The 24,736-nt window shown below is 45.4% G+C and overlaps 2 protein-coding genes across 6 annotated transcripts in view; one reads left to right on the top strand and one right to left on the bottom strand.

The window, feature by feature from the left end:
- FAS (Fas cell surface death receptor) overlaps positions 1–501 on the bottom strand; it is a 33,423-nt gene extending 32,922 nt beyond the window's left edge. For 2 of the 4 annotated variants that reach the window (XM_084845772.1, XM_084845773.1), the window contains exon 1: positions 385–501. In XM_084845772.1, coding sequence (XP_084701898.1) covers positions 385–426 — 42 coding nt within the window. In that variant the 5' untranslated portion in view covers positions 427–501. The remainder of the gene's footprint in view (positions 1–384) is intronic. The other 2 variants (XM_084845774.1, XM_084845775.1) reach the window with 2 other exon arrangements.
- The window catches only part of ACTA2 (actin alpha 2, smooth muscle), a 42,976-nt gene continuing 18,511 nt past the window's right edge, over positions 272–24,736 (top strand). Inside the window, exon 1 of one of the 2 annotated variants that reach the window (XM_084845771.1) lies at positions 272–355. The gene's annotated coding sequence lies outside the window, so the exon portion shown is untranslated. Of the gene's footprint in view, positions 356–19,602; positions 19,645–24,736 lie in introns of those variants that run through there. The other variant, XM_084845770.1, reaches the window with a different exon arrangement.

Raw genomic sequence — 24,736 nt, 5'->3', positions numbered from 1 at the left:
CCAGCCCCCTGCCTAGGCGGCGTCAGGTGCTTTGCGCATTAGCGCGTTTGAAGTCCCCAAAGGCTTTCATGATGTTTCTGGTCGGGAAGCTCACCGTCGCCAGGCTCTCGACGTGCCCTCTCTTCCCCTCTCCCAGGAAAAAGCGGCGAACTGTTGCTGTGTCCCGTTCCCGATTCTGTTAAAAGCGCCGCGCAAACGAGCAGCTTCCGCTCCAGCCGCCGCGCTACGGGTCACGCGTGTTCCCTCCCGCCTCCCGTGTGGCGCGCAGCCTAGACGAGGAGGGCTCAAAGCAGCAGGCGGACGGAAGAGCGGAGAATGCCCCGCGGGCGAACGACGGGCCTCTCCGGGGGTGCAGGTAGGTGAGGCGTGTGCAAAAATACTTACAGGGCCCATGGCTAAGAGGCAGAGAAGGAGCTCCTTCGTCATGGTGCCTTCCAGCCGGCTGCGGCTAGCAGAACTGGAAAAAGAAAGTAAAACGTGAGGGCTGGGGAAAAACACCCTCCTCTTTTCTATCAGCTATGCAAATGCGAGTCTCGATTTCTTCTACACACACGCTGCCCTGGAGAGCTTGTGCTTTTCTAAGATAGGGGAATTCCTTTCTGCTGCTGGTTGGCAGACAGCTGGGCTGTCACGTTAACTCAAGGCGTCGTTCTTGCAAGAGGCAAAATAGTGACAGGTGTTAGCTTAGATGGCGAGGGGTGGGGGGGGGATGATTTCGCAGAGGTTGAGGGTGCAGTCCTGTGCATGTTTAGACAGAAAAATGTCCTACAACGTTTAGGGCTAGGGCAAAATGGGACTTTTTTTCTGTCTAAGCATGCACAGGACTGCACCCCAAGTCTTTCAATGGCCATTAGCTTTGGTAACTACATAGAACTTATACGTACGGCACAGAGGAATATTTAGGGAGTTGCCTTCTACCCCGTGGGACCCTTGTTACCAGCTTTCAAGATCTAGCATCCCCCCCCTTTCCCCGCTGTGCAGCAGAACTGAGATCAACTCTGTTTTCTTGTCTGGACAACATCAGGAGCCTGTTACTCAGATGAAGCCTCAGAGCTAGTCACAGCCCGGAGGAGTGGACGGGTGGAGCAGTTAATTCTCCAGAAGCTTAAAAGTGCGGACTCAAAGCAGCAGAGGGAGAGTTCGGCTGGCCAGGAGACTGGAGAGGAACAGAAGACAGGCTTGGAGGCCAGCCTGTGGACAAAGGGAACCAGAGCAGAGCAAATGGATGGGTGGGGTGAGAAGAGGTTGGCCAGGAGAACAGGTGAGGGAAGAGAAAATGAAGGCACACCTACAAGCTAAGGTGAGAAGAGAGAGGGCGAGAGGGTTGCTGGCCTGGGGGCATCAGTTTTCAAGGGCAGAGAAGGCTCCCAACTGCCACGCCACACCAGCCTGTGCAAGGTTATAGGCGCTAATGGCCCATTTATGACTGTACCCTTGAGTATATTGGCCATTCACAGCGCCATTACGCATAAGAGCAAATGCGCCCATATCTGCAGGCACCATTTTTTCGCAAAATGACAGCCACAGAGACTGTAGGATGGGCCTGGGGTGAGTGAGGGCAGCTTGGTGAGCGATCGGGTGTGGGCCCAGGAGTGCGCAAGCGGGGACAGGGGCTTGGCAGGTGCCTGGAGAACCCGGACTGGCAGGGGAGGGCACCCATCCATCCCTCCATCCCTAGCAATATCATCCAATTTAGACATGTGTGATATTTTTTTTCCAAAATTATTTCTGTGATGAATCCCCATCTGACTATAGTAGGTCAAATACAGCGCAGACCCACCAAGAAAGCTTGGTTCGTCCAGGAATGCAGATCTAAGCAGCGAGCTCTGCACCAACTCCAGAACAAAGTCAGGGTGGATTGATCTGATTCCTCAATTCAACTGTTGATCCAGTGTCATTCTCATTGTAAGCACATAACATATGTGTGCACACATTCATTCATTCTCTCTCTCTCTCTCTCTCTCTCTCTCTCACACACACACACACACACACACACACAGCTTAATTTGCCAGCTAGCACCAGGAAGAGAAACCATTTCTTTATCTCTGATATCTGCTGAGAGATTAGAGATAAGGGAAGAGTTGTTCTTCCTAACGCTAGAGCTAGCAAGTTAACTCCTTCCTTATTTTTGAACTTTGCTGAGAGGTTGGAGATAAGGGCAGGATTTCTCTTGCTAGCACGAGCCAGGGAAACCCCAGGCCCCATGCTGGAAGTACCAGGATTATTCTAACGTGCTTAAAAGCTATTTGTAAATTACAACTGGTGCAAAATGAAGCTGCCAGGATGCTGACTGGGGCAGCTTTCAGGAAACATGTAACACAGAACCTGAAAGAGCTGCATTGGTTGCCCATTTGTTTCTGGGTCAAATTCAAGGTGCTGGTGTTGACGTACAAAGCTCTAGATGACTTGTAATTCAGGTATCTGAAGGAATGACTCTCCCTCTACAAGCCTGCCCATCCTTTTAGATCGAGGGGGCAGGTGGGCAGGGAAGCCTGTCTCATTGTCCTGCCATTAGGGGAAGTGCATCAGGTGGTGATACAAGATAGGGCCTTATCTGTGGTGGCACTCCTTCTTTGGAATAACCTCCCACAAAATGGTATGCCTTGCACCAACGTTACTGACATTTCAGTGCCAGGCATATATTCATCATCTGTTTTCCCATGCATTTATAAGCAGTAAGCTGTTGCTGCAATCAGTCTCACTGCTGATTGATTTATTGTTTAATTATATGTTTATTTACTGTTATTGTATTGTGATTCTGTTTTTGTTTTAAGATAATTGTTACCCACCCTGAGGGATAATATAAATAGAATGAAATAAATAAATGTTGCACTCTTTCCAACTTTGCTAGTGGTAAATAGATATACTTCTTATGTGTTGTGGAAGTGATTTGTTAACATTGTGAGCAAGCCAAATGAAAAAGCCGCTTCCAAGACACCTGGTAGCAAAGCCTACCGAAGAATGACTGAAATCTGCCATTCCAGGGACACAATCCACTAGGAAGTTCTCCTGTGCAAGCCCTATTGAAGTGAAGGGGTATTGCTTTTGCATGCCTCTTGTTAACTGGAGTATGAAAACACGTTGCACAAGGGTTTATAGTACAAATGCAGTGTTCTAGAATTCTGAAAGCAGGTATTTTTTACGATGACACGGCCTTGCCACTAGATGTCCTTATACCTCACCTCACAAAATAAATATTTTTTTTATTTTATTTAAGAAAAATGCTCATGGCCTCTTTAAAGACTGAATGGCTCAAGTCAATACAGAATCATCTGCTTCATTATCAATGGTCTAGAATATATGTTTAATATATAATTTTCATACCACATGTTGGTGAGGAGGCAAGATTTCATGTCTTCTCATGATGGAGAAAACTCTTAAACTTTCTTTAAAATATAAGCTCTACTTAGAAACACACCAAATACCCCTCCTGTCCTGCTATGGCTGGATCATGCTCAGCATTAGGGCATCCAATGGCAAGTCAGTAAACAGGCAAAGGTCAAGCACAGAGATATTAGTCCAGGAAGAGAGTAGTTCCAGGCAGGAGTAGTCAGTAAACAGGCAATAGCCAAAGGCACAGTTTTACCAGGCAAGAGGGAGAGTTCCAAGAGAGAGGTCTGAGGAGGGGGTGCTGAGAAGGTCCAAGCATAAATAAGCAGTCAGGTACAAAATGCAGTCAAAGAAGCACAGTCAAGCAGGAGTTGAAGAATCAGTAGCACAAAGGGTCTGTCACGGACCAAGGTTAGATGAACAAGGCACTGGAACTGGTAGAAAGACATTGCTCCAGCAATAGCTAGATTGAAACTAAAGGCTTATGTAGCCTGAGCAACCAGAGCCCCCCTCCTCCACACATCACATGCCCTCCAGCAAAAGTCCTAATCGTGAGGAGGGCCTTGCTCACAAGGAGGCCTTTACTCTTGAGGACTCTTCTCTCTAAGCAAGCACTCCTTTACCTGGCCATAGTCTTAGCCTGTAACTTCAGGCACCAGCATTCTCTTGGGCTGGGCAGATGCTTAGCCTCCTCTGACACCACGGGTGAGGCACCTTCCTCAGGGCCCCTGTCCATGGGTTCCTCAGGGCCCACCACTGTTGAAGGGCCTGATGTAGCTTCTGTACAGATGCTGGAGGGCCTGAGGGAGTACTAGCATAAGGGGGTGGGTTCCACGTGGTCTTCAGGCTCTTCATCTGAAGAGTCATCCTGGTCTGGGTCTGGGCTAGGCATGACACCTCCCCTAGTATAGCTAGCGGCCACCTAATACAAAGTGTTCTTTGAGGAGGAAAAAAAGCTCTTTCTGGCCAGGCTACTTCCACAGATAAACTACATGTTGAGGAGATAGTGTTCTTGCTTCCACTGTTAATATTCTCATTGAAGAGCACCAGGGCTGGCCCAACATATTTTGTTGGTGTAAGTGAAGGACAAGCTGGTGCCCCCTCTCCATGTCACATACAGAAACCAGCCAGACTGGCAGCTGAATCTTACTTCCACACTGTGATGGGATAATTGCCTCCCCTGCACCTGAGGCAGCAGACTAGTTTAGAGGGCCCCAGGGCAGGTTATGTGGCATACATAGCTCTGTCCTCCAACGGAGGGAAACAGCTGGAGAGTTCATGAGAAACAGCCAGGAGGCTGCCACCACCGTCCACCAGCATCTGCTGCCTGAGATGATCACCTCACTCTGCCTAATGGTAGGACCAGCCCTGAGGGGCACCTTGGCTTGAAACAGATTGGGATTGAAAAATTTCTGTTGCACAAAACAAAACCTAAACCAAAAAGAAACTTCATACTCATTGGTGGTGGTGGTGGTGGTTATTAATGGGTTTAGACTTCTGGCTTGTTTTATTATATGTTAATGTGGACACAGTTTTCCCAGGGCTCCAATTTGTATGCTTTTCATTGCAGTAAATTGGATAGAATGCATGTGTGAACTGACATCACTGAAAAGCATTGCGCATATGGAATGGATTCAGAAGTTCTACCTCTGGTGTTTATGTCTGTGAGAGACCATTCACACATCCATGTCATCACTTGACGTTGTAGTTAGCAACTGATGGGCATATATATATATGTGAACCAGTCCTTGGATTCAATGGATTTAACATAAAACAGGAAGGAATGGGGCGATCTTTCTCTGAGAAATCATTTGCCCCTCCCCCCTAGTCAGAGCATCACGGTTGAATGTCCAGTGACAAACTATTGAGCTTCCATATTTCTCACTACACAATTATGCTGCTAAGCAAAGCAAAGTCCCCCCCCCCCCCGAATTGTACTTCTGCTCTTTTTGTCCTCATTTTTTTTATAGATCAGGGCAGGTTGTGCCAAGTTCTTTACATCCTCCTCTTTTCTTTGCAGTTAAAGCAGAAATCCATATTTAAACAGTACCCATTGTGGTCTCCCAGTCAAAATAAATATTAATGCAATCCATTCAAGCTTTCATAGGCCAAGATCAGCTGTAGAGTAAGATAGCAGACGAAGCCTGGTAATTGCATAAATCAAGGCTGTCCCAAAATGTCTCCTTCTCAGTTAAATAGGCAGTGAAGGGGTGTGTGTGTGTGTGTGTGTGTGTGTGAGAGAGAGAGAGAGAGAGAGACTTCAAGGATTTTGGGGTGGGGACATAAACCAGGAGCCATGTCTCTTTTGAAACAGAGTCATGGCCAAAATGAATGAGACAAGAGTGTGATTTTAGGTGAGCTTCTCCCCTTAAACCCCAAATTCTGGCTGAAAGTTCTTATCAGAGAACTTTCAGCCCACACCTAGGTTTCATCAGCAAGGATGACCTCACATTCTGTCTAAAACCTTTTAACGCCATCTGCAGAACACTTTATTCCATAGTTAGAAAGGGCTAAATAGTTCTGTGTGTTTGTAAAAATTATGTTGGGTTTAGTGACTAGGTTCCTGTAGGTGGAGAACGACTGAAGGCAACCCACCCGGCAGGCAGCAGCGGAAAGGAGCACATGCTCCCTCACATTCTATGGCCCAATTCATATGTTATTGATGTTCTGTGGCAGGACCCATGGCCAGTTCCCATGTTGCATCAATAACTAAGGACGTCACCAAGATTTGTAATTACCTGGGTTGGAATAAGAATTTGTCCTGTTCAGGTTAATTACAAATTGAATGTAGTTTCCAGAGAAGTTCTCTCTTGCTCTGAATGTAGAATGAGATTCTGCTCATCAGTGAAGGCTGACCAGGTTGTTTTATGTGACCATGGCTTCATAAAAGGTCCTTCATATAAATATTAGCCCTGACTCTGAATGAAACTCTTGTTGATTGTTGTGATCTGTGTGACCAGGACATATTGTTTGGTGAGTATCCTTTCTCTCTCTCTTGGTGGTTTCTTACTAACATTTTACATTCGCAACTAGATCTAAATCTCTCTCTTGTTTTTGAGGTGAGCTTGTTTTGGCAGAGAAGGTGAGCTGCATTTCCAAGTGGCTCGCTGACATGATAACAATTCCCAGGCGGGAATTCTCTGACGGTCTCCAGGAGACAATAGCCCTCATCAGGTATTATGCCTGAACATGAAATGGCAATCCATAGAAGGGGCATAGAGCATTGCGCTGGCCCTGCCTCCAACATTCCTGCCCATGCTGCCCCATCCTCTCTGTCCCCAACCTTCCCATGTTGAGTGCATCTATGTGCATTCATTTGAACACATGCAGAACCCTTAGCACAACCAGGTACCCTGATAAAGCAGGATTCCTGATTGCATGGAGGCTTCCACATGTGTTCAAGCAAACATGCATAGAAGCCCCCTTCAGGCCTTCCCGCTCAATGTGGGAAGGTTGAGGGTGGAGTGGGTGGTGATGGGGAAATTGGGAGTGGGCCTGGCATGCATGACCCCATGTTCTCTATACACTTTGGTGTTTCCAGCTTAGACATAACATCTGAACTGGGATGATATGATATATGTGAGTAGCATCATCAGCATGCATGGGCCAACATTAGGAATTCGTGTGAGAACTCTCAGAAAGAGGTAAGTGGTTTTTTTCTCAGTTCTTGCTGAGAGAGCATGTAATTGTAAACATAGAGCCAACTCTGAATCTAGATCACCCACGATTATGAAAGCAGATGGGGTCACCCAGATCAAGTTGAAGCCAATGCAGCTGAGAACCTTTGGAGAACCATTTTGCCTTTATTTGGTCCCTTTGGGGACAAATAGATGGCTGGATCCAAAGAATACTGCTTACTGCTATCTTGCTGGAGAGGGGCACTAAATGAGATATATGTTCCACAGCTTATTATTTAACTTTACTAATTATTTAATGTATTATTTAATATAAGCATATGTTGAAATCAGTTAAACTGTCCGCAGTACAACCAACATTTTCTTCCAAATAGCCTGAACATTCCCCTAGACTGGAAAAGCAATTTGGCTTCATGCCTGATAATGCTCACAGCCAATCACTGCAATGTTAACCATAAATGTAAATGCATTTCCATCTCAGAGTGAACTATCTAGATTCTTTATTTTAGCCATGAGACTCCCCTGGTCTTTCAATGTTGCAGCAATAAGCATCTGTGTGTGCCTTCCCAGTCAATGTGAGCTTTGTGCTTCAGCTTTGCAGCTCTGAGGTAATTTTCCATTAGAAATGTAGTATTTTATTTATCTGTTTATTTGTTGAACTTTTATGAGTTGCTCTTTAGCCTTGACACTCATAGTGGCAAACAGCATAAAACATAAAATACAATAAAAACACGACAGTAACAAATTGCAGGAGTTGTTACATGTCCAATTTTTAAAAATATGTAAATAAGAAATAAAACGCCAACATAAAAGGACTGGGCAAATAAAAACATTTTCACTGGTGCCAGACAGAGAATAAAGATTGCACCAAGTGAACATTTCTGGGAATGAAATTCCACAAATGAAGTGCCACACCCGGGAAGGCCCTGGTTCCCATCACCACTGACCTAATTTCAGATCATGGGAGAGGGTAGACAGAGCTGCATCTCTGATGCTTGTCTTAATGGCTGGAAGCTGGTAGTCCTTTAGGAATTCACTACGAATTTGAATATTACTTTACAAGGCTACATAATATACATGTGCTATACCACTTCTGTGATCTTGGTAATAGGGCCAGCCCAAGACATTTTGCTGCCTGAGGCGAAGAACAAGATGGTGCCCTCTCCCATTTCATGTGCAAAAGCTGACTAGACTGTTTCTTCAACGCTGGTGATGGAACAGCATCCTCCATTGAACCTGAAGGCAGCAGGATAGCTTAGGGAGCATAGGGCAGGCTGTGAGACACATAGCTGTCTCCTCCAACACCTTGCTGCCACCTCTCAGCAACTGCTGCCTGAGGTGACTGCTTCACCCTGTCTAATGGTAGGGCCAGCCCTGCTTGGCAATCTGCTGTGTTTAGAAGATGGCAGCTGGTAGTTACAAGATGGCTGCCAGTGTCACTGTCTATAGCTGGCAGACACATTTCAGTTCTTCTCTGAGAGCCACATGTCAAAAACTACTACAATTATCCTCATGACTCTGAGTTACGTAGGTGTCAAGTTTTGAAATCCTACTCATGATTTTCTAATTCAGCACAGGATGTGTGGGTGGGAGGGGGAGAGTGTGTGAAGGAAGTTCACTTTTAGCAGATTCTTTCAGTCATTTGGAGTGACCAAGAATCTAGTGTTACTTCTCACACACAATGTTATAGTTGAGGTGTGTGTGTGTCTGTTTGTTTGTTTATCTTGATTTCTAATCTGTCTTTTCCTTACAGCTCAGGGTAGCTTGTACAATTTGTAAAAGCACCACATAAAAATATTAACTTTCAAAACAAGTCCTCCCCACCTTTTCAGACCATATGTATTATTCCTTAGGAGCACTCTCTCAGACAACAGATACTAGTTTAACAAGCACACTCTCTCTTTCTAGAGAAGAGCCTGGACCAGCAACTCGGTGTACGGAATATTGCTTTCTGAGTCTGCTCTAACACTGGATTTTCCTACATGAGGCTTTTGACCGTGACTTTGCAGTCCTTTGTTCAGATTGTATACAGGTTCTCTACATGCTCGTTTTCCTCAGCCTATATATCACTACATACCACAACATAACCTTGCACTGATGGGTGGAGTAGCTCCTCCCTCCTCCCTTTTCTTGTCCCTTTTCTAGCCATGAACCTTTTGTGCACATTCACCCAGGTTTGTGTATGTCTGTAGAATCCCAGTTGATGTGTACACTTTCTTTTCTTTCTTTTTGCTGCTCTTGCGCAGATTCAGAGCTTCAGCCTCCATCCCTCCCCCTCTTAATACTCCCCCAACACATAGCAGAACAAAGCGCACCAGTGCAACTACACTGGTGGATGGAGGCAGTACAGTTTTGGTTTGCAATAGCAAAAGAAATACTGCATTTTCCCCATTCAGAAACAAAAACTGGGAAAGTGGGTAGAAAGCATGGGAGAATTGCTCAAGGATGATGCTGTCGTCTAAAGCACCCATAAATGACTGCGAATGAAGAATGATGAGTGCTCAATAAAAGCCTTGGGTAAAAAAGCCCACCTCTTCTGTTTGGCTTCAGCAAATCTCACAAGATCTGGATAATAAGTTCATAGCTAGAGGGAAATAACTTCCCATGAATATCCTCAAGCTGATCAACCATTTAGGTTCAATTGTTTCTCCACATGGTAATGGGGCTGCAGCCTGGGCAACCTGGTAAAGTGTACTTGCTTCCTCCCCAACATTTGGGCCCTTAGGGCAAACTGTGTACGAAGGGGGCAATTCTTCCTGGACTGGCCACAGTGCTCTTCTTTGCCAAACAGGGGCATGGTGTTTCCTCTAGGCAAGCAAAAGTAGACACAGCCTCTCAGGGAGGGGTCAAGGTCATGCTGCAAATGCAGCAGCCTGGCCACCCACTGGATCTTTATGATGTCGCTTACAGCCCCTGTATGGAAAGAGGGGTAGGCATTGTGTTGTCAGTGCAGCCTGCTCACCATTCACTGCCCCTCTCTGCAACACTTTACAGAGGAAACAATACCCACCACCACACCTCTTCCAATTGCTGAAAATGAGGCACATGGGGTGAGAAAGCCAGAGATACCAGCATAGTTCTGACCTCAAAGTGAAGATGAATTTCCTTTCGTTTCCACTTCATGTTTACTCTCTCTGCTGCTTCACAGCTTGGTGGTCATTACTGTCAGAGAAGCTATGTTTGGGTTTCTGAACACCTTGCATTTGCACTTCACAACCAGCCTACCCCACAGTGCCCTCCAGATGTGTTATTTATTTATTCATTTATTCATTTCATTTCTATACTGCCCAATAGCCAAAGCTCTCTGGGTGGTTCACAAAAATTAAAACCAAACAACACACAATAAAACAATTTAAAATATATAGAACATTAAAACCACAATATAACAATACAACCACAATAAAACCTAGCAGCAGTACAAGAGTTTAAAATACAGATTTAAAACAGCAAAGATAAAAATTTAGAAAGCTAAAATGCTAAAATGCCTGGGAAAATAAAAATGTCTTCACCTGGCGCCGAAAGGAATACAATGTAGGCGCCAGGCGAACCTCACTAGGGAGCTCATTCCAGAGCCGGGGTGCCACAACAGAAAAAGCCCTCCTCCTAGTAGCCACCCGCCTCACTTCCTTTGGCAGGGGCTCACGGAGAAGGGCCGCTGATGATGATCTTAAGGTCCGGGCAGGCACATATGGGAGGAGGCGATCCTTCAGGTAACCTGGTGTTAGACTACAGTTCCCACTGAAACTGGCCGGGGGAAGATGGGGATTGCAGTCCAACACATCTGGCACACATCGGGTTGAGGAAAGCTGAACAAGGTTATATGATAGCTGAAATAAATCAAGTCAGCAGTAGAGTCTTGCTCCTATGCTCCCCTGTTCGGTTTCTCATCTTTTAACAGTGTTATAAAAAGTCTCTCTGTGGGCTTCTTTACACGGCACTTTTATCCTGCAATGGAGATGGCTCTCTCACAGAAGTTTGCAGGCTCTTTATGACACCATGAACCTCCAGGGGGATCTCCTGCAGTAAATGCCCTTTGCTCCATTTTTAATTAGATGGCAGATAATGAGCTATCCAGTTACCCTGTTGTGTTCCGCTTGAGTTCCCTCTGTGAAGAGAGAAAAGCAGCAAGAAGAGGAACATATGGGGAGAAGGAGGGGGAAAGGGGAGGGGGGAAAGGAAGCACGTGAAAAAGGGCGTCATGATCCTGCATTTAAAATGGAAGCAGAAAGCCCCGTTTTAAATGCAAGATTTTATGTTGGTGTAGAGATGCCCCATGACTTATAGGAAAGGAGCTGAGTTTGGAAATGTTGCTTGCTTGCTTGCTTGCAGAATGAAAGACAAGTTGAAATCAAAAGGGAGACAAGCACCCAATTCAGCACAATGATACTTGCATGCATCAGGTCAACTGCCCTGCCCCATAAAGCAAAAGCATGTATATATTTTATCTTTTTGGAGGAAAGGAGCTGTTTTACACCCAGCTTCATCACCGTTGAATATATTTAACTGAAAGAACATTCCAATCTGGTTTTCGATCTGGTTAAGGAACTAAATCAGCCTTGGTCACCCTGACCTTTAGCAAGAGAGACAGAGGGAGTGCAACCCTGTTAATTCTGCTAGATCTCTCGTCAGCTTTTGATACCATCAACCATGGTATCCTCCTGGATCAACTCCGTGGGATGGCACTATATCGGAGGCACTGTGTTACAGTGGTTCCAGTCCTACCTACGGGGCCAATTTCAGAGAGTAACATTGGGTGACTATTCCTTGGCAATTGAGCTATTGGGTGCTGCAGGGTACCATCTTGTCCCCAGTGTTGTTTAACATCTATATGAAGCTGCTGGGAGTGGTCATTAGGGGATTGGGAGCTAAATGCCATCAGTATGCTGATGACACGCAGCTCTATCTCCCCGTGACATCTGAATCAGGAGAGGCTGTGCAAGTCCTGCATCAGTGACTAAACTCTAGGGATGTACGGATCCCCTTACCTGGGGTCCGTGGGGGGGTCTGCAGGCAGGGGGAGGCGATCCAGTCCTCCCCCCGGAATCCTCCCTGGCCAGCTCCACTCCACGGGGTCTGCAAAGCTGCTGGCTGGCTCCGGCCACTGCCGGACTTCCGGCCGTAGTCGGTCTGCGGACGCAAAAGGCGTCTGGCGTAGGGGACGCCATTTGCATCCCTGCTATTGGCCATGATTGGCTATGTAAATATTTATGTAGCCTATCACGGCAAAGAGCAGGGACGCCATTTTGTTCCGCAGCCTGGCAGCGGATGCCTGTGGAACAAAGACGGCAACCCAGACCAGCTGCCACCAGGTAGGTTCCATCCCGGGGGGATTTTGGGGGGTGGCGGGGGGGTAGTCTGTTCCACAACGGACTCTGGGGGGCTGGATTCCGAAGAATCTGGCCTCATTGGAGTCCGTGGCGGATTTCTCCGCCATCCCTACTAAACTCAGTAATGGGCTAGATGAGGGCCAATAAACTGAAGCTGAATCCTGGCAAGACTGAAATTCTGTGGGTGAGTGGTTCCTGAGTCCAGGAGATAGGCACATTGCCTGTCCTGGTTGGGGTTGCACTCCCTCTGAAAGATCAGGTCTGTAGTCTGGGCGTACTCTCAAGATCCATCATTGTCGCCGGAGGCCCAGCTTGGAGTACCTTTTACCAGCTTTGGCTGGTTCGCCAGCTACGGCCTCTCCTGGACAGGGATAGCTTGGCCACAGTGGCACAGGTGTTAGTAACCTGAAGACTGGATTACTGCTATGGGTTGTATGTGGGGCTGCCCTTGAGGCTGGTCTGGAAGCTGGAGCTAGTGCAGAATGCAGCAGCTCGGCCCTTGTCAGGAGCTGCCCCCTTTCAGAATGTAATTCCTTTGCTGAGGGAACTGCACTGGCTGCCTATTGGCTACCAGGCCAGGTTTAAAGACTCTTACGAGTCCTCTGGACTGCAAGGAGGTCAAATCAGTCCATACTAAAGGAAATCCACCCTGAGTGCTCATTGGAAGGACAGATACTGAAGCTGAAGCTCAAATATTTTGGCCACCTAATGGAAAGAGAAAACTCTCTGGAAAAGACTCTGATGCTGGGAAAGACTGAAGGCAAAAGGAGAAGGGGACGGCAGAGGATGAGATGGCTAGATAGCATCACTGATGCAATGAATATGGACTTGAGCACGCTCAGGGAGAGAGCGGAGGACAGGAAGGCCTGGCGTGCTATGGTCCATGGGGTCACAAAGAGTCGGACACGACTGAACGACTGAACAACAACAACAAAGCCCTAAACAACTTTGGACCAGGATACCTGAGAGCACCTTCTTCTTTACCAACCTGCCCAGTCACTGAGATCATCAGAGGGCTTGCTCCTGGTGGTTCCACATGGATCTATGGCCCAGTTGGAGTCCACCAGGAAGAGAGCCTTCACTGTGGTGGCCCCTTCCTGTGGAATTCCCTACCTTTGGAGTTCAGGCAGGCACCAACAATGTGTTGCTTTTGGTACCTCCTGAAGACATTCTTATTTTGAGAGGCCTTCCCTGAGTGACCAGCCATGGTTTATTAAGTTCAGAATCTGTTTTTGTTAAATGTTTTAATTGTTTTAACTATGGGGTTTTATTCTTTTATCTTGTTGTTCCCTGCTCCAAAATCTTTGATCTGGAGGGGTATATAAATATTGTAAATAAATAAATGAATGAATTTTAGCAATTGCCATGTAAAGTGCTATGTGCATTGTGCTATACAATAGTTAATTAAGGGTGCAATCCTAGGCACATTTAGACCAAAAAAAAAAAAAAAAAGTTCTACAACTCCCAGCATTCCCCAGCCAGCTATGCTGGCAGGGGGATGCTGGGAGCTGTAGGACTTCTTTTTTTCTGTCTAAGCATGCCTAGGATTGTGCCCCAAGAATAATAATGCTGCTGAAATGAGTCTGACACTCCAGTCCTATGCATGTTTGAGAATTTAACGTTTAGTTGTAAGTCACATTTCTTTCTCCCAAGTAACTATGTATAGGATTGCAGGTATATTGGTGTGTTTCTTATTCCCAGCAGCAATAGCTGTAATTCTTGTGGCTACTATGAGTATGGACATGGGATCCAAAGAGCTGTTTTGTTTCTGTATTGCATGGTAAGTTTACTTGAGAGAAAGAACTCATTAAGTACAATGCAGCTATGGTAGTCTGCCCACATCCATTAAGTGCAGCAGATTTAGCTGATATGCAAACACTTGGTGGTTCCACCCCCACCCCCAACATTGGTAATCCTTTGATAGGCATCTGGGAGTGAGATGAGGTGTGATGTGAGAAAGCCCTATTCACCACCGAGGGGTGTGATGTGTGCGTGAGTCATCTTTGTATTATAGAAAGATAGAAAGAAAAGAATATTGTTTACTTATGTTTTTGTATGAAAGCAAGAACCTTTGCAGAAACTATATGCACAATTAGCTTTGTGAATGAGATTTCTGTATGCAGAAGAGATTATATACATCTGGAGTGGGCAACTTTGGGAGGTCCGGGAGGCATTTTTGCCCCCCTAGGGTCCCCCTCCAGCCCTGTTACAACCCCCATGGGTGCCAAATAATAAAAGCTAATTTTGACCGTTTTGGTACTCCATAACCACTACAGACACTATTAAAAACAACAACAATGGGGGCAGTGGGAGATGCATGCAGCCCACAGACTCCCACCCCTGATCTAGATGCAGCTGGGTTATCCATTGATGAGGAAAATAGTTGGTTAATTCATTCCAGATTGCCCATCCTGAAGGGAATGAGATCTCCCTTCTGAGCATATCATGTATGAACAGGGCTGGCCCAATATGTTTTGTTGCCTGAGGTGAAGGACAAGGAAATGCCCCCTGCCCAAGTCGACCTACAGAAGCTTGCTTGTTCACATGCTCGTATGACCCATACATTTTATTTATTTATTTTTATTATTAAATTTATGAATCGCCCATCTGGCTGGTCACCCAGCCACTCTGGGCGATGTACAACATACAATAAAAACAGTTTAAAACAATAAAATTCTACAATAAAAACATTTTCTAAAATACCCTAACCCACCCCAAATGCCTGCCTGAACAACAACGTTTTTAATGCACGATGGAAGTTCATTAAAGAGGGGGCATGACGGAGTTCCCTAGGGAGGGAGTTCCACAGAGTGGGGGCCACCACAGAGAAGGCCCTCTCCCTCGTCCCCACCAGTCTAGCTGTCCTGGCTGATGGGACAGAGAGAAGGCCATCCGAGGCTGATCTTGTTAAGCGGCCTGTCTGGTGCTGCTGGAGGCGCTCCTTAAGATAGGCTGGGCCGGAACCATATAGGGTTTTAAAGGTCAAAACCAACACCTTGAATTTGGCCCGGAAAACAGCTGGTAACCAGTGCAACTCCTTCAGCACTGGAGTGATGTGATCTCGCCGGCGGCTGCCTTTAATCAGGCGAGCCGTCGCATTCTGTACCAGCTGCAGTTTCCGAACCGTCTTCAGGGCTAACCCCACGTAGAGCGCATTACAGTAGTCTAAACGAGAGGAGACCAGGGCATGTACTACCGATGGGAGCAGATGGTCGGGAAGGAAGGGGCGCAGGTGCCGTATCAGATGGAGTTGATACAGCGCTGTCCGGCTCACAGCTGACACCTGAGCCTCCATGGACAGCTGGGAGTCCAAAATGACCCCCAGGCTGCGGACCTGGGCTTTCCAGGGTAGCTGTACCCCATTCAACACCAGGTCAACATCCCCCAGCCTCCTCTTGTCTCCCACCAAAAGTACCTCGGTCTTGTCAGGGTTCAGCTTCAGCCTATTCCTCCCCATCCAGCCACTCACCGTCTCCAGACATTTGGACAGGGATTCTACGGCCAACCTTGGTGAAGATTTAAACGAGAGGTAGAGCTGCATATAGCTGTTTATGTTCATTTCTATACAGTCTCCTGTGTATACTCTCCCTAGATATTGGTATTAGATGTCTGTGAGTAGGACTATCAGGGTGGATTGCCATGAGGCTGTAGCTGGACTTGACAAAAGGGTGTTGATAGCTTGTAATATTGAGGTAATATGTTTCCATAGGAGCTATGATGGCCCACGAAGGCTAGGTGATGGTCAGAGGAGATGACACACCTGATAATATATGCCAGGAACTGGACAGGAGGACTGTGTCCCTGTTGGTTCTGCTGGACCTCTCAGTGGCTTTTGATACCACCAACCATGGTATCTTTCTGATGTGTCTGTCTGAGATGGAACTTAAGAAGCACTGGTGGCTCTGCCCATTCTTGGTGCTGAAGGATTCCTGTTTGACACCATGGCTGTTGGCCTGTGGTGTCCCTCAGGGTCACATCTTGTCCTCCATGTTGTTTAACAAATACATGAAACCACTGGGAGAGGTTGTCCACAGTTTTGGGGGTTGGTGCACATGTCTCTCCATCTAAATCCAAGGAAGCTGTTCTAGTTCTAAATCAGTGTCTGATGTCGATAATGGAATGGTTGAGGGAGAACAAACTTAAACTTAATCCAGACAAGACTGGTTCTCCTGGTTAGTCCAAAGGCAGATCAAAGAATAGGGATTCAACTTGTGCTGGATGGGATTACACTGCCCTTGAAGACCCAGGTTTGTAGTTTGGGTGTACTCCTGCTATAGTTACATCTCGTTTGGACTAGTATAGTGCACTTTATATGGGGCTGCCTTTGAAAAGTGTCCAAAAACTTGAGCTGGTCTGGAATGCTGTGGCCAGACTGTTGACTGGGGCGGTTACAGGGAGCGTGTGACTCCCTTGTTACAACAGCTTCACTGGTTACCAGACTGTTTCTGGACAGAACTGAAAGTGCTGGTTATGACCTATAAAGTCCTATATGACTTGAGACTAGGCTACCCGAAAGACCACCTGCTCTCATATGGGCCGGCCCAGGTCTTAACGTCTGTGGGAGAGGTGCTTGTTTCAATACCGCTGCCTTCAGAGGCATCTTCAATGGTGATGCAAAAGAGGGCCTTCTCGGGGGCCACTCCTGGGCTGTGGCTACCTGAAAGACCACAGTCACTGATACAAGCCTGCCTGGGTTTCAGACCTTCTCTCAGTTACCAGAGACACATTTGGTGGGCATGTGAGAAAGGGCTTTCTCAGTGACTGCTCTCAGGCTCTGAAATGCCCTGCTGAGGGAGACTAGCTTGCCCCCCTCTCTGCTGTCCTTCTGCCAGTAGGCAAAGATATTTTTATTCAGGCAGACCTTTTGCATGTAAGCTGGTCTGTTGCTGAAGGGGTTTTTAATGAGTTGGGTGCTGTTTGTTTGTGTTATTGTTGTGCTTTTAATTTACTTATTTTTATATCTTTTAATTGTTTTAATATCAATATTATTGTTAGCCACCTGGAGCTGAAAGGCATGATATAAATTTAATAAATAAATACATTTAATAAATAGATCATCCAGATTCCCCACCACCACCACCTCCTCTAGCCAGGAGGCGGCAGCGAGGTGTTTTTGTGATAAAAGAACAATAGACTGTAGTTTGAGAGAGGGACGGAGAGAGCGACAGAAGAGTTTTGGCTCTGTAAGCTTTTGAGGGTGCTGGCTGTGGCTGTCTTCCCTGGAGATCTGATGTGGGAACAGTGGATTTTGGCTATCTGTTGGAAAGCTGAGTATAGAACTAGGGCAACATAGAAATGTGCTTGCCCTTCATTCTGAGCCTTTGGGTTTGATGGGAGCAAGAAAAGGTGAGAAAAATATGCTGAATGCACATGTGAAGACACATCAGAAAGCACATGTGAAAACACGTTAGACTGGGGGTGGGCAACTTCTGGGTGTCGGGGGCCACATTGCCCCCCTGCTGCCACAATTCTGGATTTATTGCGGTGGCGGCAGGGATTTTGCAAGAAAACAAGGTGCAGAGGAGACTTATTTACAAGCAGAATTGTACTCCTGGGAGGTTTCTGGGGGCATGATTTTGTTTCCAGACAAGGTGTGCACTCCCTTGTGCCTTGTTTTCTTGTAAAATTGCCACCTTTTGCCACAGCAACAGGTTTTGCAGCAGAGGGAGGTGCAAAAATGCCCATGGGGAGCTCACATGTGGCCCAAGGACTATGTGTTGCCCACCCTTCGTTTAGATCTGTGTTTACCAGCCAAGGATAAGGGAGGGAGCAATCCTATGGCTGCTAGTCAGCAGCTAGACGGCCATAGGATATGTCAGTTTCCGGGAACCGACCTTGGCACCTGCACTCCGAGGTCAGTTCCTGGATAACTGACCTTCTCCCCCCTCCTGTGTTGCCTCACAGGCAGCTCGGAATGGCCCCAGGCTCTGAGCTTGGAAGAGGAGCGCGGAGCGGCGAAAACGGGGCATTCCTGAAGGCGTTCTGGGGTGGGGAAGGTGGAAATGTCAGTACGACACATCCTATGTGTCGTCTGGCAGCCGCTTCCTCCGCTCCACCTTCCCGTGGCTAGACAGCCAATTTCGGCTGTCTAGCCACAAATGCAGGGCAGCTGAAGCGCAGAGGGGACGATCCCCTCCGTGCTTCTCCTGCCCTGCATTGGATAGGCGGTCGCCTTCGGAGGCGTCCATCTATACCCATGAGATTGCGCCCTAAGTGTTATTTTAGTACTAGTCTATATATGTGATTTTTAAATATTTTACACAAAGCTGACAACACCCTCTGGGAATGTGTATGAAAAAAAGGATAATCCATGGATGGAAATAACTAAATCCAAGGGTGGGTTATAAATAAACAGTAAATGACATCAATACATTACTGGAGGCCTCAGAAAAGAAAACCTAAGTGCCTTTAACATTTTAATACTAGGAATGCTTAAGCCTCCCCCACCCCACCCCCTCAATGGGACTTATTTCCAGGTAGGCTGCACTTTATAGTCAGTTACCTGGGAGCAAGGCCCTCTGAACTCAGTGGGCCTACTTCTGAGTAGACATATATAGGATTGTGCTGCAAGGCTTCCATTCTTGAGTCTAGAATTTATGAAATGGTGGCATTTTTAATCTATGTTTTTGTAGACATGTTCTGCAATTGCTTTCCCAGTATTGTTTTGCAAATGTATAGTAATGACAATGATAATAATAATGATAACAATTTTAAAAATGGTCAAAAAGGCAGCTATTTTGTGTTACTAGTATGAACCATAGATTTATCAAATAAAATGTAGACCTTTGAAATAGCTCTTTTCACCATCCCTTCAGGCATGCATGTGGCACTCATCTCCTTTACTGTTATAAGTTGTAGTGCCAGACCCTTAGCAAATGGGAACTTTCTCCCTCTGTAGGAGAGAGTTCTTGCCCGTCAAGGCAGTAGCAATTGCCCTCATACCCCATTGACAGCTGCCAAAAATGTAACAAGAAGCACGACATGCTGCATGGAGTCTGCTCTCCTTCTTGGAACCTGCCTGTCACTCGTGTGCTACCCCAGTAGCCTTTCAGCAGCTATCTTGAAATTTGACCGTGTTTTATATTCCATGTAGCTGAAGTCTCCTCCTGCTCTGTGAATGGAATGCCGAGTGGAAGAGACCCAGGGCTTTGAGGCCACCCAGATGAAAGGGTTTTGTGCAAAAGCCCCTATATGGTTCTGTTTGACAGAGAGATGGAGATGGAGCTTGGGTCTGCTCCTTATTTGGGAAGCTAGTGGGAGGGGATCAGGCCAAGGAGCTATATAACTGGATAGTGTTCAGTTTCCCAGTGCACCATCCCAGAGCAGCTCTCCCTAGCCAAGTGCTGACAGGGTAAGTGGCAGTGAACCAAAAGAGAGATTTCAGGATTCGCCTGATCTATTTAGATAAGAAAAAGTCTCCATGCTGTTTTGATCAAGTATGCCTGTGAAATATTATTCCACAATATATGAGTAAATGTGTGATCCACATTTGTTAAACTCTGTCGGTGTTTGCTGTTTACTTCAGTGGGATGTGGTCTGCATCCTTAGACTGCAATCTTGCAGCCTGATGCTCTGCACATTTACTGGGAAGTAAGTCCCATGGAATCAGTGGAGTTTACTCCCAAGTAAGTGTGCACAGGAGTAAGGCCCACTGAATGCAGTGGGATTTCTGAGTAAACATGCATAGGATTTGGCTGTTTGGCATGATAGCTAAGCATTTTTAACCCCCATTTATTTTGATGGGAAGATTTAAGCACATACCTAGCTCTTGTCCCCCACTGAAATCAATGGGACATAAGTTAGCCTTGGCTTGGTTGTGCATTTGCCTTGTTCCCTGACCCTCACTCTTTTAATTTCTTATTAATATTGCAAAGATGAAAGAGCTAAAATGTTTATAAGCTATGTCATTTATAGCCAAAATTTTGGACAGCCTTTCTGCCTGTTTCAGTGAAATAAAATATATTTATTTCACTGGTCATGCTGTTATTTAAGCATCATTAAAAAGCCATCCTTGCTGGCTTCTAATTGTTGTGGTTCAGATTTGTTCCTACTGTCTACCTCCTCTTTGGATGACATAGACTTTGTCTCACATGAATTTGCTTCTGCATTGTGAACCTGGAAAGGATTTTTCACTTATAGTTTTTGATAGATTCTTTTCACTCAGACTCCCAAGCTTAGAAAAGACCATTGGACTGGGGCCCAAGAACAGATGCACACTTTGCATTTTACCCTTTGGTTGCTTTCCCACGGGCATAGGAGCTGCATTCAATTCTAGATGCGAGTTTAACGTTCTGAACAAGAGGAGCTATGTAAGCTCATTGGTGCAGAAACTTGTGTTTTGCTTATGTTATTATTTAAAGTACCATTTAAATTGACAGTGCTACATAAATATGATGATTGTGATTCTGTCTCTACTCATGTTACTGCTATTACCCCTAAGGAGTGGGAATTCATTAAAAGCAAGTATACAAATCTAGCAGGTCAGGACTTCACTCTATCTCTTGTTCAGTGAAAGTACAGATGACAACTAGGGTAAAGTTAATTATATGGGGTAAATATGGCAAAAACATAATAGCTGTAGGCTAGATGGACCTGCTTGAGACTCGAGGGTAGTCCTAGGGAGGGGTTGTTTAGAATCTCTTCTAGTCTTGGTTCTGAGCATGATTCAAAACAGATAGAGGGAAAAATACACAGAGGAAGCAATAGGTGCATATGAGGTTATGCTCCACTGGATCCTGAGCTGAACACATAGCTATCTGAAGTGGGGTGAGTAGGTTTTGTCTGTGTTCCACAGTATTTACTGTTGAATTTCATCATTAAACAGTTGGTATGGTTTTCCTGTACATGGTTTTGTACTTGCTGAATTGGATAAGATCTGGCTACTGCAATATATTTGAACTCCTTATATTTGAAGTGAGTTCTTTATTTGCTTTTCCTTCATGGGGTTCGTGTCAATGTCTGTCCCACCCACAAAGTGCTGGCCAAAAGCCTTCCTTGCTTTGCCGTCATCAGGAAAGGCCTGTTACAGGTGCCTTGCCCAGTGACATTTCAGCCTGTATGTGTGTGTGCAAGGGAGGGAGGGGGAGGAAAGCAAAGCCAAGGGCCTTCTCCACAGTGACACTGTCCTTTCTGAATTCCCTTCCAATGGAGGTTCAACTAGCCAGGTCCTTTCATGGTTTTTAGGAGGGAAAACTCTCCTGTTTGTAAGACCTTTCATAACCCTAGACCAACACACGATAGAAAGGCTGAGATTAAATTTCAGCTGAAGTTATAGTTCCTTCTTCCTCGTCTTCTTCTTCTGTAGATTTTTGTTTGTGATTTTAAATTGCAGGTTTTAATTTGTGTTGCTTTGAGGGGTTTGGCTGAAAAGTGGGATAAAATAGAAGGAAAGTAGTAGTCATCGTAATTGTAATGCCAAAACGATGGAGGCTGGTGGCTCCTAATTCAGTAGGGCAATGGATCTGCTCTGGGCTTCAGTCAGAACCAGTCAGAACTCTGAAGGAGCTATCCAAGATGCTGAACCCATTGGGGGGTTCAGGACCTTGGATAGCTCATTTAGAGAAATGACTGAAACCCAGAGTGGATTCACCACCCCACTGAAATAGGAGCCACCAGCCTCCGCTGTATCAAAGTAAGGAGTGATTGCATGCAGTACATTTCAAGTGAGAGTTCCCTTTGCACACTGTGGAATCTGGTCTGGTGGGGTCATTTTTAGCTCTGCCTAGAAGCAAGGTGATTAACAGTTAATTATGTACTTTAATCACTCATGAGAGATGCACATTACAGGTTTATTGTGAGTTCTGGGTTAAATTAGCTACTGAAGATTATCATCCCCACATACTGGAGCATCCCATGGTTTTTAAACACTGCTTGGCTGCCATCAGAGGGCTTGTCTCAAAGGTCTGATTTCCTTGTATTTCTGAGCTTTGCTAGTAGTTACTAAATATGGCTTTCATTTAGGGTTCACCATGCTCAGTTAGAAATGCAGCATTCCTCTACTCCCCCTCCCTCCAAGGATTTTTGGCTCAGTTGACTTGAGTTTGAGCAAAAAACAAAACAAAAAACACCCTTGACCTCTCCAGCTCTATTCCAAAAACAGACTTTTGAAAGACTTTGTTTCCTAATTAGGAAATGGTTTGTTCCAAACAGGCTAGAGGCATTCGTGTTAGGTGAAGTTTCTATTCTTTGGAGTAAATGCTAAATATAAATAGCTCCTATCCCTGTTAAATAGATGCTTTCAAACATTTCTTCTTCTTCTTCTTCTTCTTCTTCTTCTTCTTCTTCTTCTTCTTCTTCTTCTTCTTCTTGTAAAAACATACAGACAAAAGAAATGAAAAATGTTCTTTTTGTTGTTAAGTTTTAATTAAGATTTATTACCCACCATGCCCCAGGAATTTCAGAGGAACTCCAATATATCCTCACCCAATTTTACCCTCTCAGTGATCCTGTGAGGTAAAGAAGAGAGTGACTTACCCAGGGACACTGAATGAGGACCTGTGCACATGTTTTGAGGTGTGCAGCTAGAAAAATAAAGATATCAATGTGATAAACATGGATTTGAAAATGCCACGATTAGCTGGAGTTCTCTGCTAAGCTCATACTAGATACAACCCCAGGTTTGCCCTGTGTAATGGGGGGCTGGGGGATTGCCTTGGTTGGTATTTATATTTCTCATTGAAATACATATTTAAATATTTCTTATCTCCTGGCTGAGAAGGCATTTGCACTTGGTTTTCTCTCACATCTAAAGCAAATACAAGTTGCTCACTGGATCACAATGCAATCTAAGAGCATGGCCCTTTAGATAACATTTCTGAGTTCCAGGGAATGTAAATATGGTCTGAGGGCACATGCTGCAGCCACCTTGCTAAAGCTAAGCAGGTCTGGGGCTGGCTGGGAGACCACCTAGGAACCCCATGCACTTCACCTTCAGTTCTATGATGGAAGAAAATCTACTAAATAGTCCTGGAAGCAGACGCTAATGGAAAGACATAGGATTCACCTTCCTCTGTGTCCAAGGGCTCTCTTTATGCACTTTGCCTTCAGATAAGTTTGTCTTAGTCTCATTTTTAGCCTTACCCCTCTGACCTTCCTTGCTACCTGTTTCATCAAGTCTTTTATATTGAACCTACACTAACAGTTCCACATAGATTACCATTAATCCATCTTCAGTTCAGAACAGCTAGAACCCAGCATCTCAGGCCTCAAATTAAAGACTTGGCTAACTCTATCTTGTGGATCACATTGGAGATCTCATCCTTGCACCCACACATGATGGAAAATGTTCTCAGCTCTATATGTTGAAAAAGCAGCACCTTCATCTGCCTTGAACTATACTTGCAACAAAGGCTAAGTGGAGGACAATGGCTGATAGACTGAAACTTGACACTTAAACACACTAAATCATCATGATGGTAAAGTCTGGCCCTCAAAAGTGTAGGTCACTGTAAGCTTGAATTATCAAAAGCATTACTTGCACTTACTCAAATTCCCAAGCCCTGTTATTATCTTTCAAGGACTTGCAGGCTAAATACAAATTGCCTAATAACCAATTGTCATTGTATAATCAGCTTAAATATCTCTTTGCTTTTTTATTTGGACCTGAGGCTTACAGCATCTCTGAACCACTTAAATTGGTCAGTTTCTCAGAACTGTAGTCCTCCCCCCACTCCTGGCAGGACAACAAACCCACTATATTGCAATGTATGGGGAGTGGGGCTCCTGACTGGATTCTGTATACCTAAAATGGAAAGAAGAATAGGACATGCTGTATGCATGTAACAATGGACGCAAACACTTGGGGTCAAACTGCACATTTCTTTAAAGATGTCATTTTTTTCTTTTATTTTTTACTCAAAAGTAAGGAAATAGGGGTTGGGGTGATTTAACCATTTGCCCCCTGTTGTGGCCCAATCTGGATCAGGGCTTTGCTCCTGCAATTGCAACTGTGGTAATTTGTACCTTGCCCCAAAGTTAGCCATTTATTTCAACAAATCACTTTTTGGCAATGTAAGTTGGGTGTGTGTGGACCCAGACCTGGGGGGGGGGGGGCAAGCAGGGGAAGATTAACATCGCCCTACCTTAGAGTCCTGATCCAGTTCAGGTCCCCTACACTTACTTTTGAGTAAAAAAGAAAAAAAATGTAGCCGCTAGTGATGTTAATTTAATCATTTCCCCTGTGCTCAATCTCAGATTCAACTGTGGTGTAGCAAAAGTGTTTAGCGTAAATCCGTTGGTCCTCTTCCCAGTTGGCCAAATCAAATTAGGTCAGGTTGGAAGATTGCCACATTGTTGGGTGGTGGCATGGGAACTGAGGTGTAATGTTGCCACATCTCTGGTTTGCTCTAAATGAGTCTAAATTGTGTGAAGTATGACATTTCCCCCACCCCAGTAGTCGCACAATATTTGGAGGATGTTTTTATTGCACTGTAGAAACATCAGAC

The sequence above is a fragment of the Heloderma suspectum genome, chromosome 3 (assembly GCF_057233095.1).
Source record: "Heloderma suspectum isolate Gila_16-S chromosome 3, 16-S_ref, whole genome shotgun sequence".
Lineage (NCBI taxonomy): Eukaryota > Metazoa > Chordata > Lepidosauria > Squamata > Helodermatidae > Heloderma > Heloderma suspectum.
The sequence above is the reverse complement of the archived record's forward strand: the minus strand, read 5'-3'. Positions and strand labels throughout refer to the sequence as shown.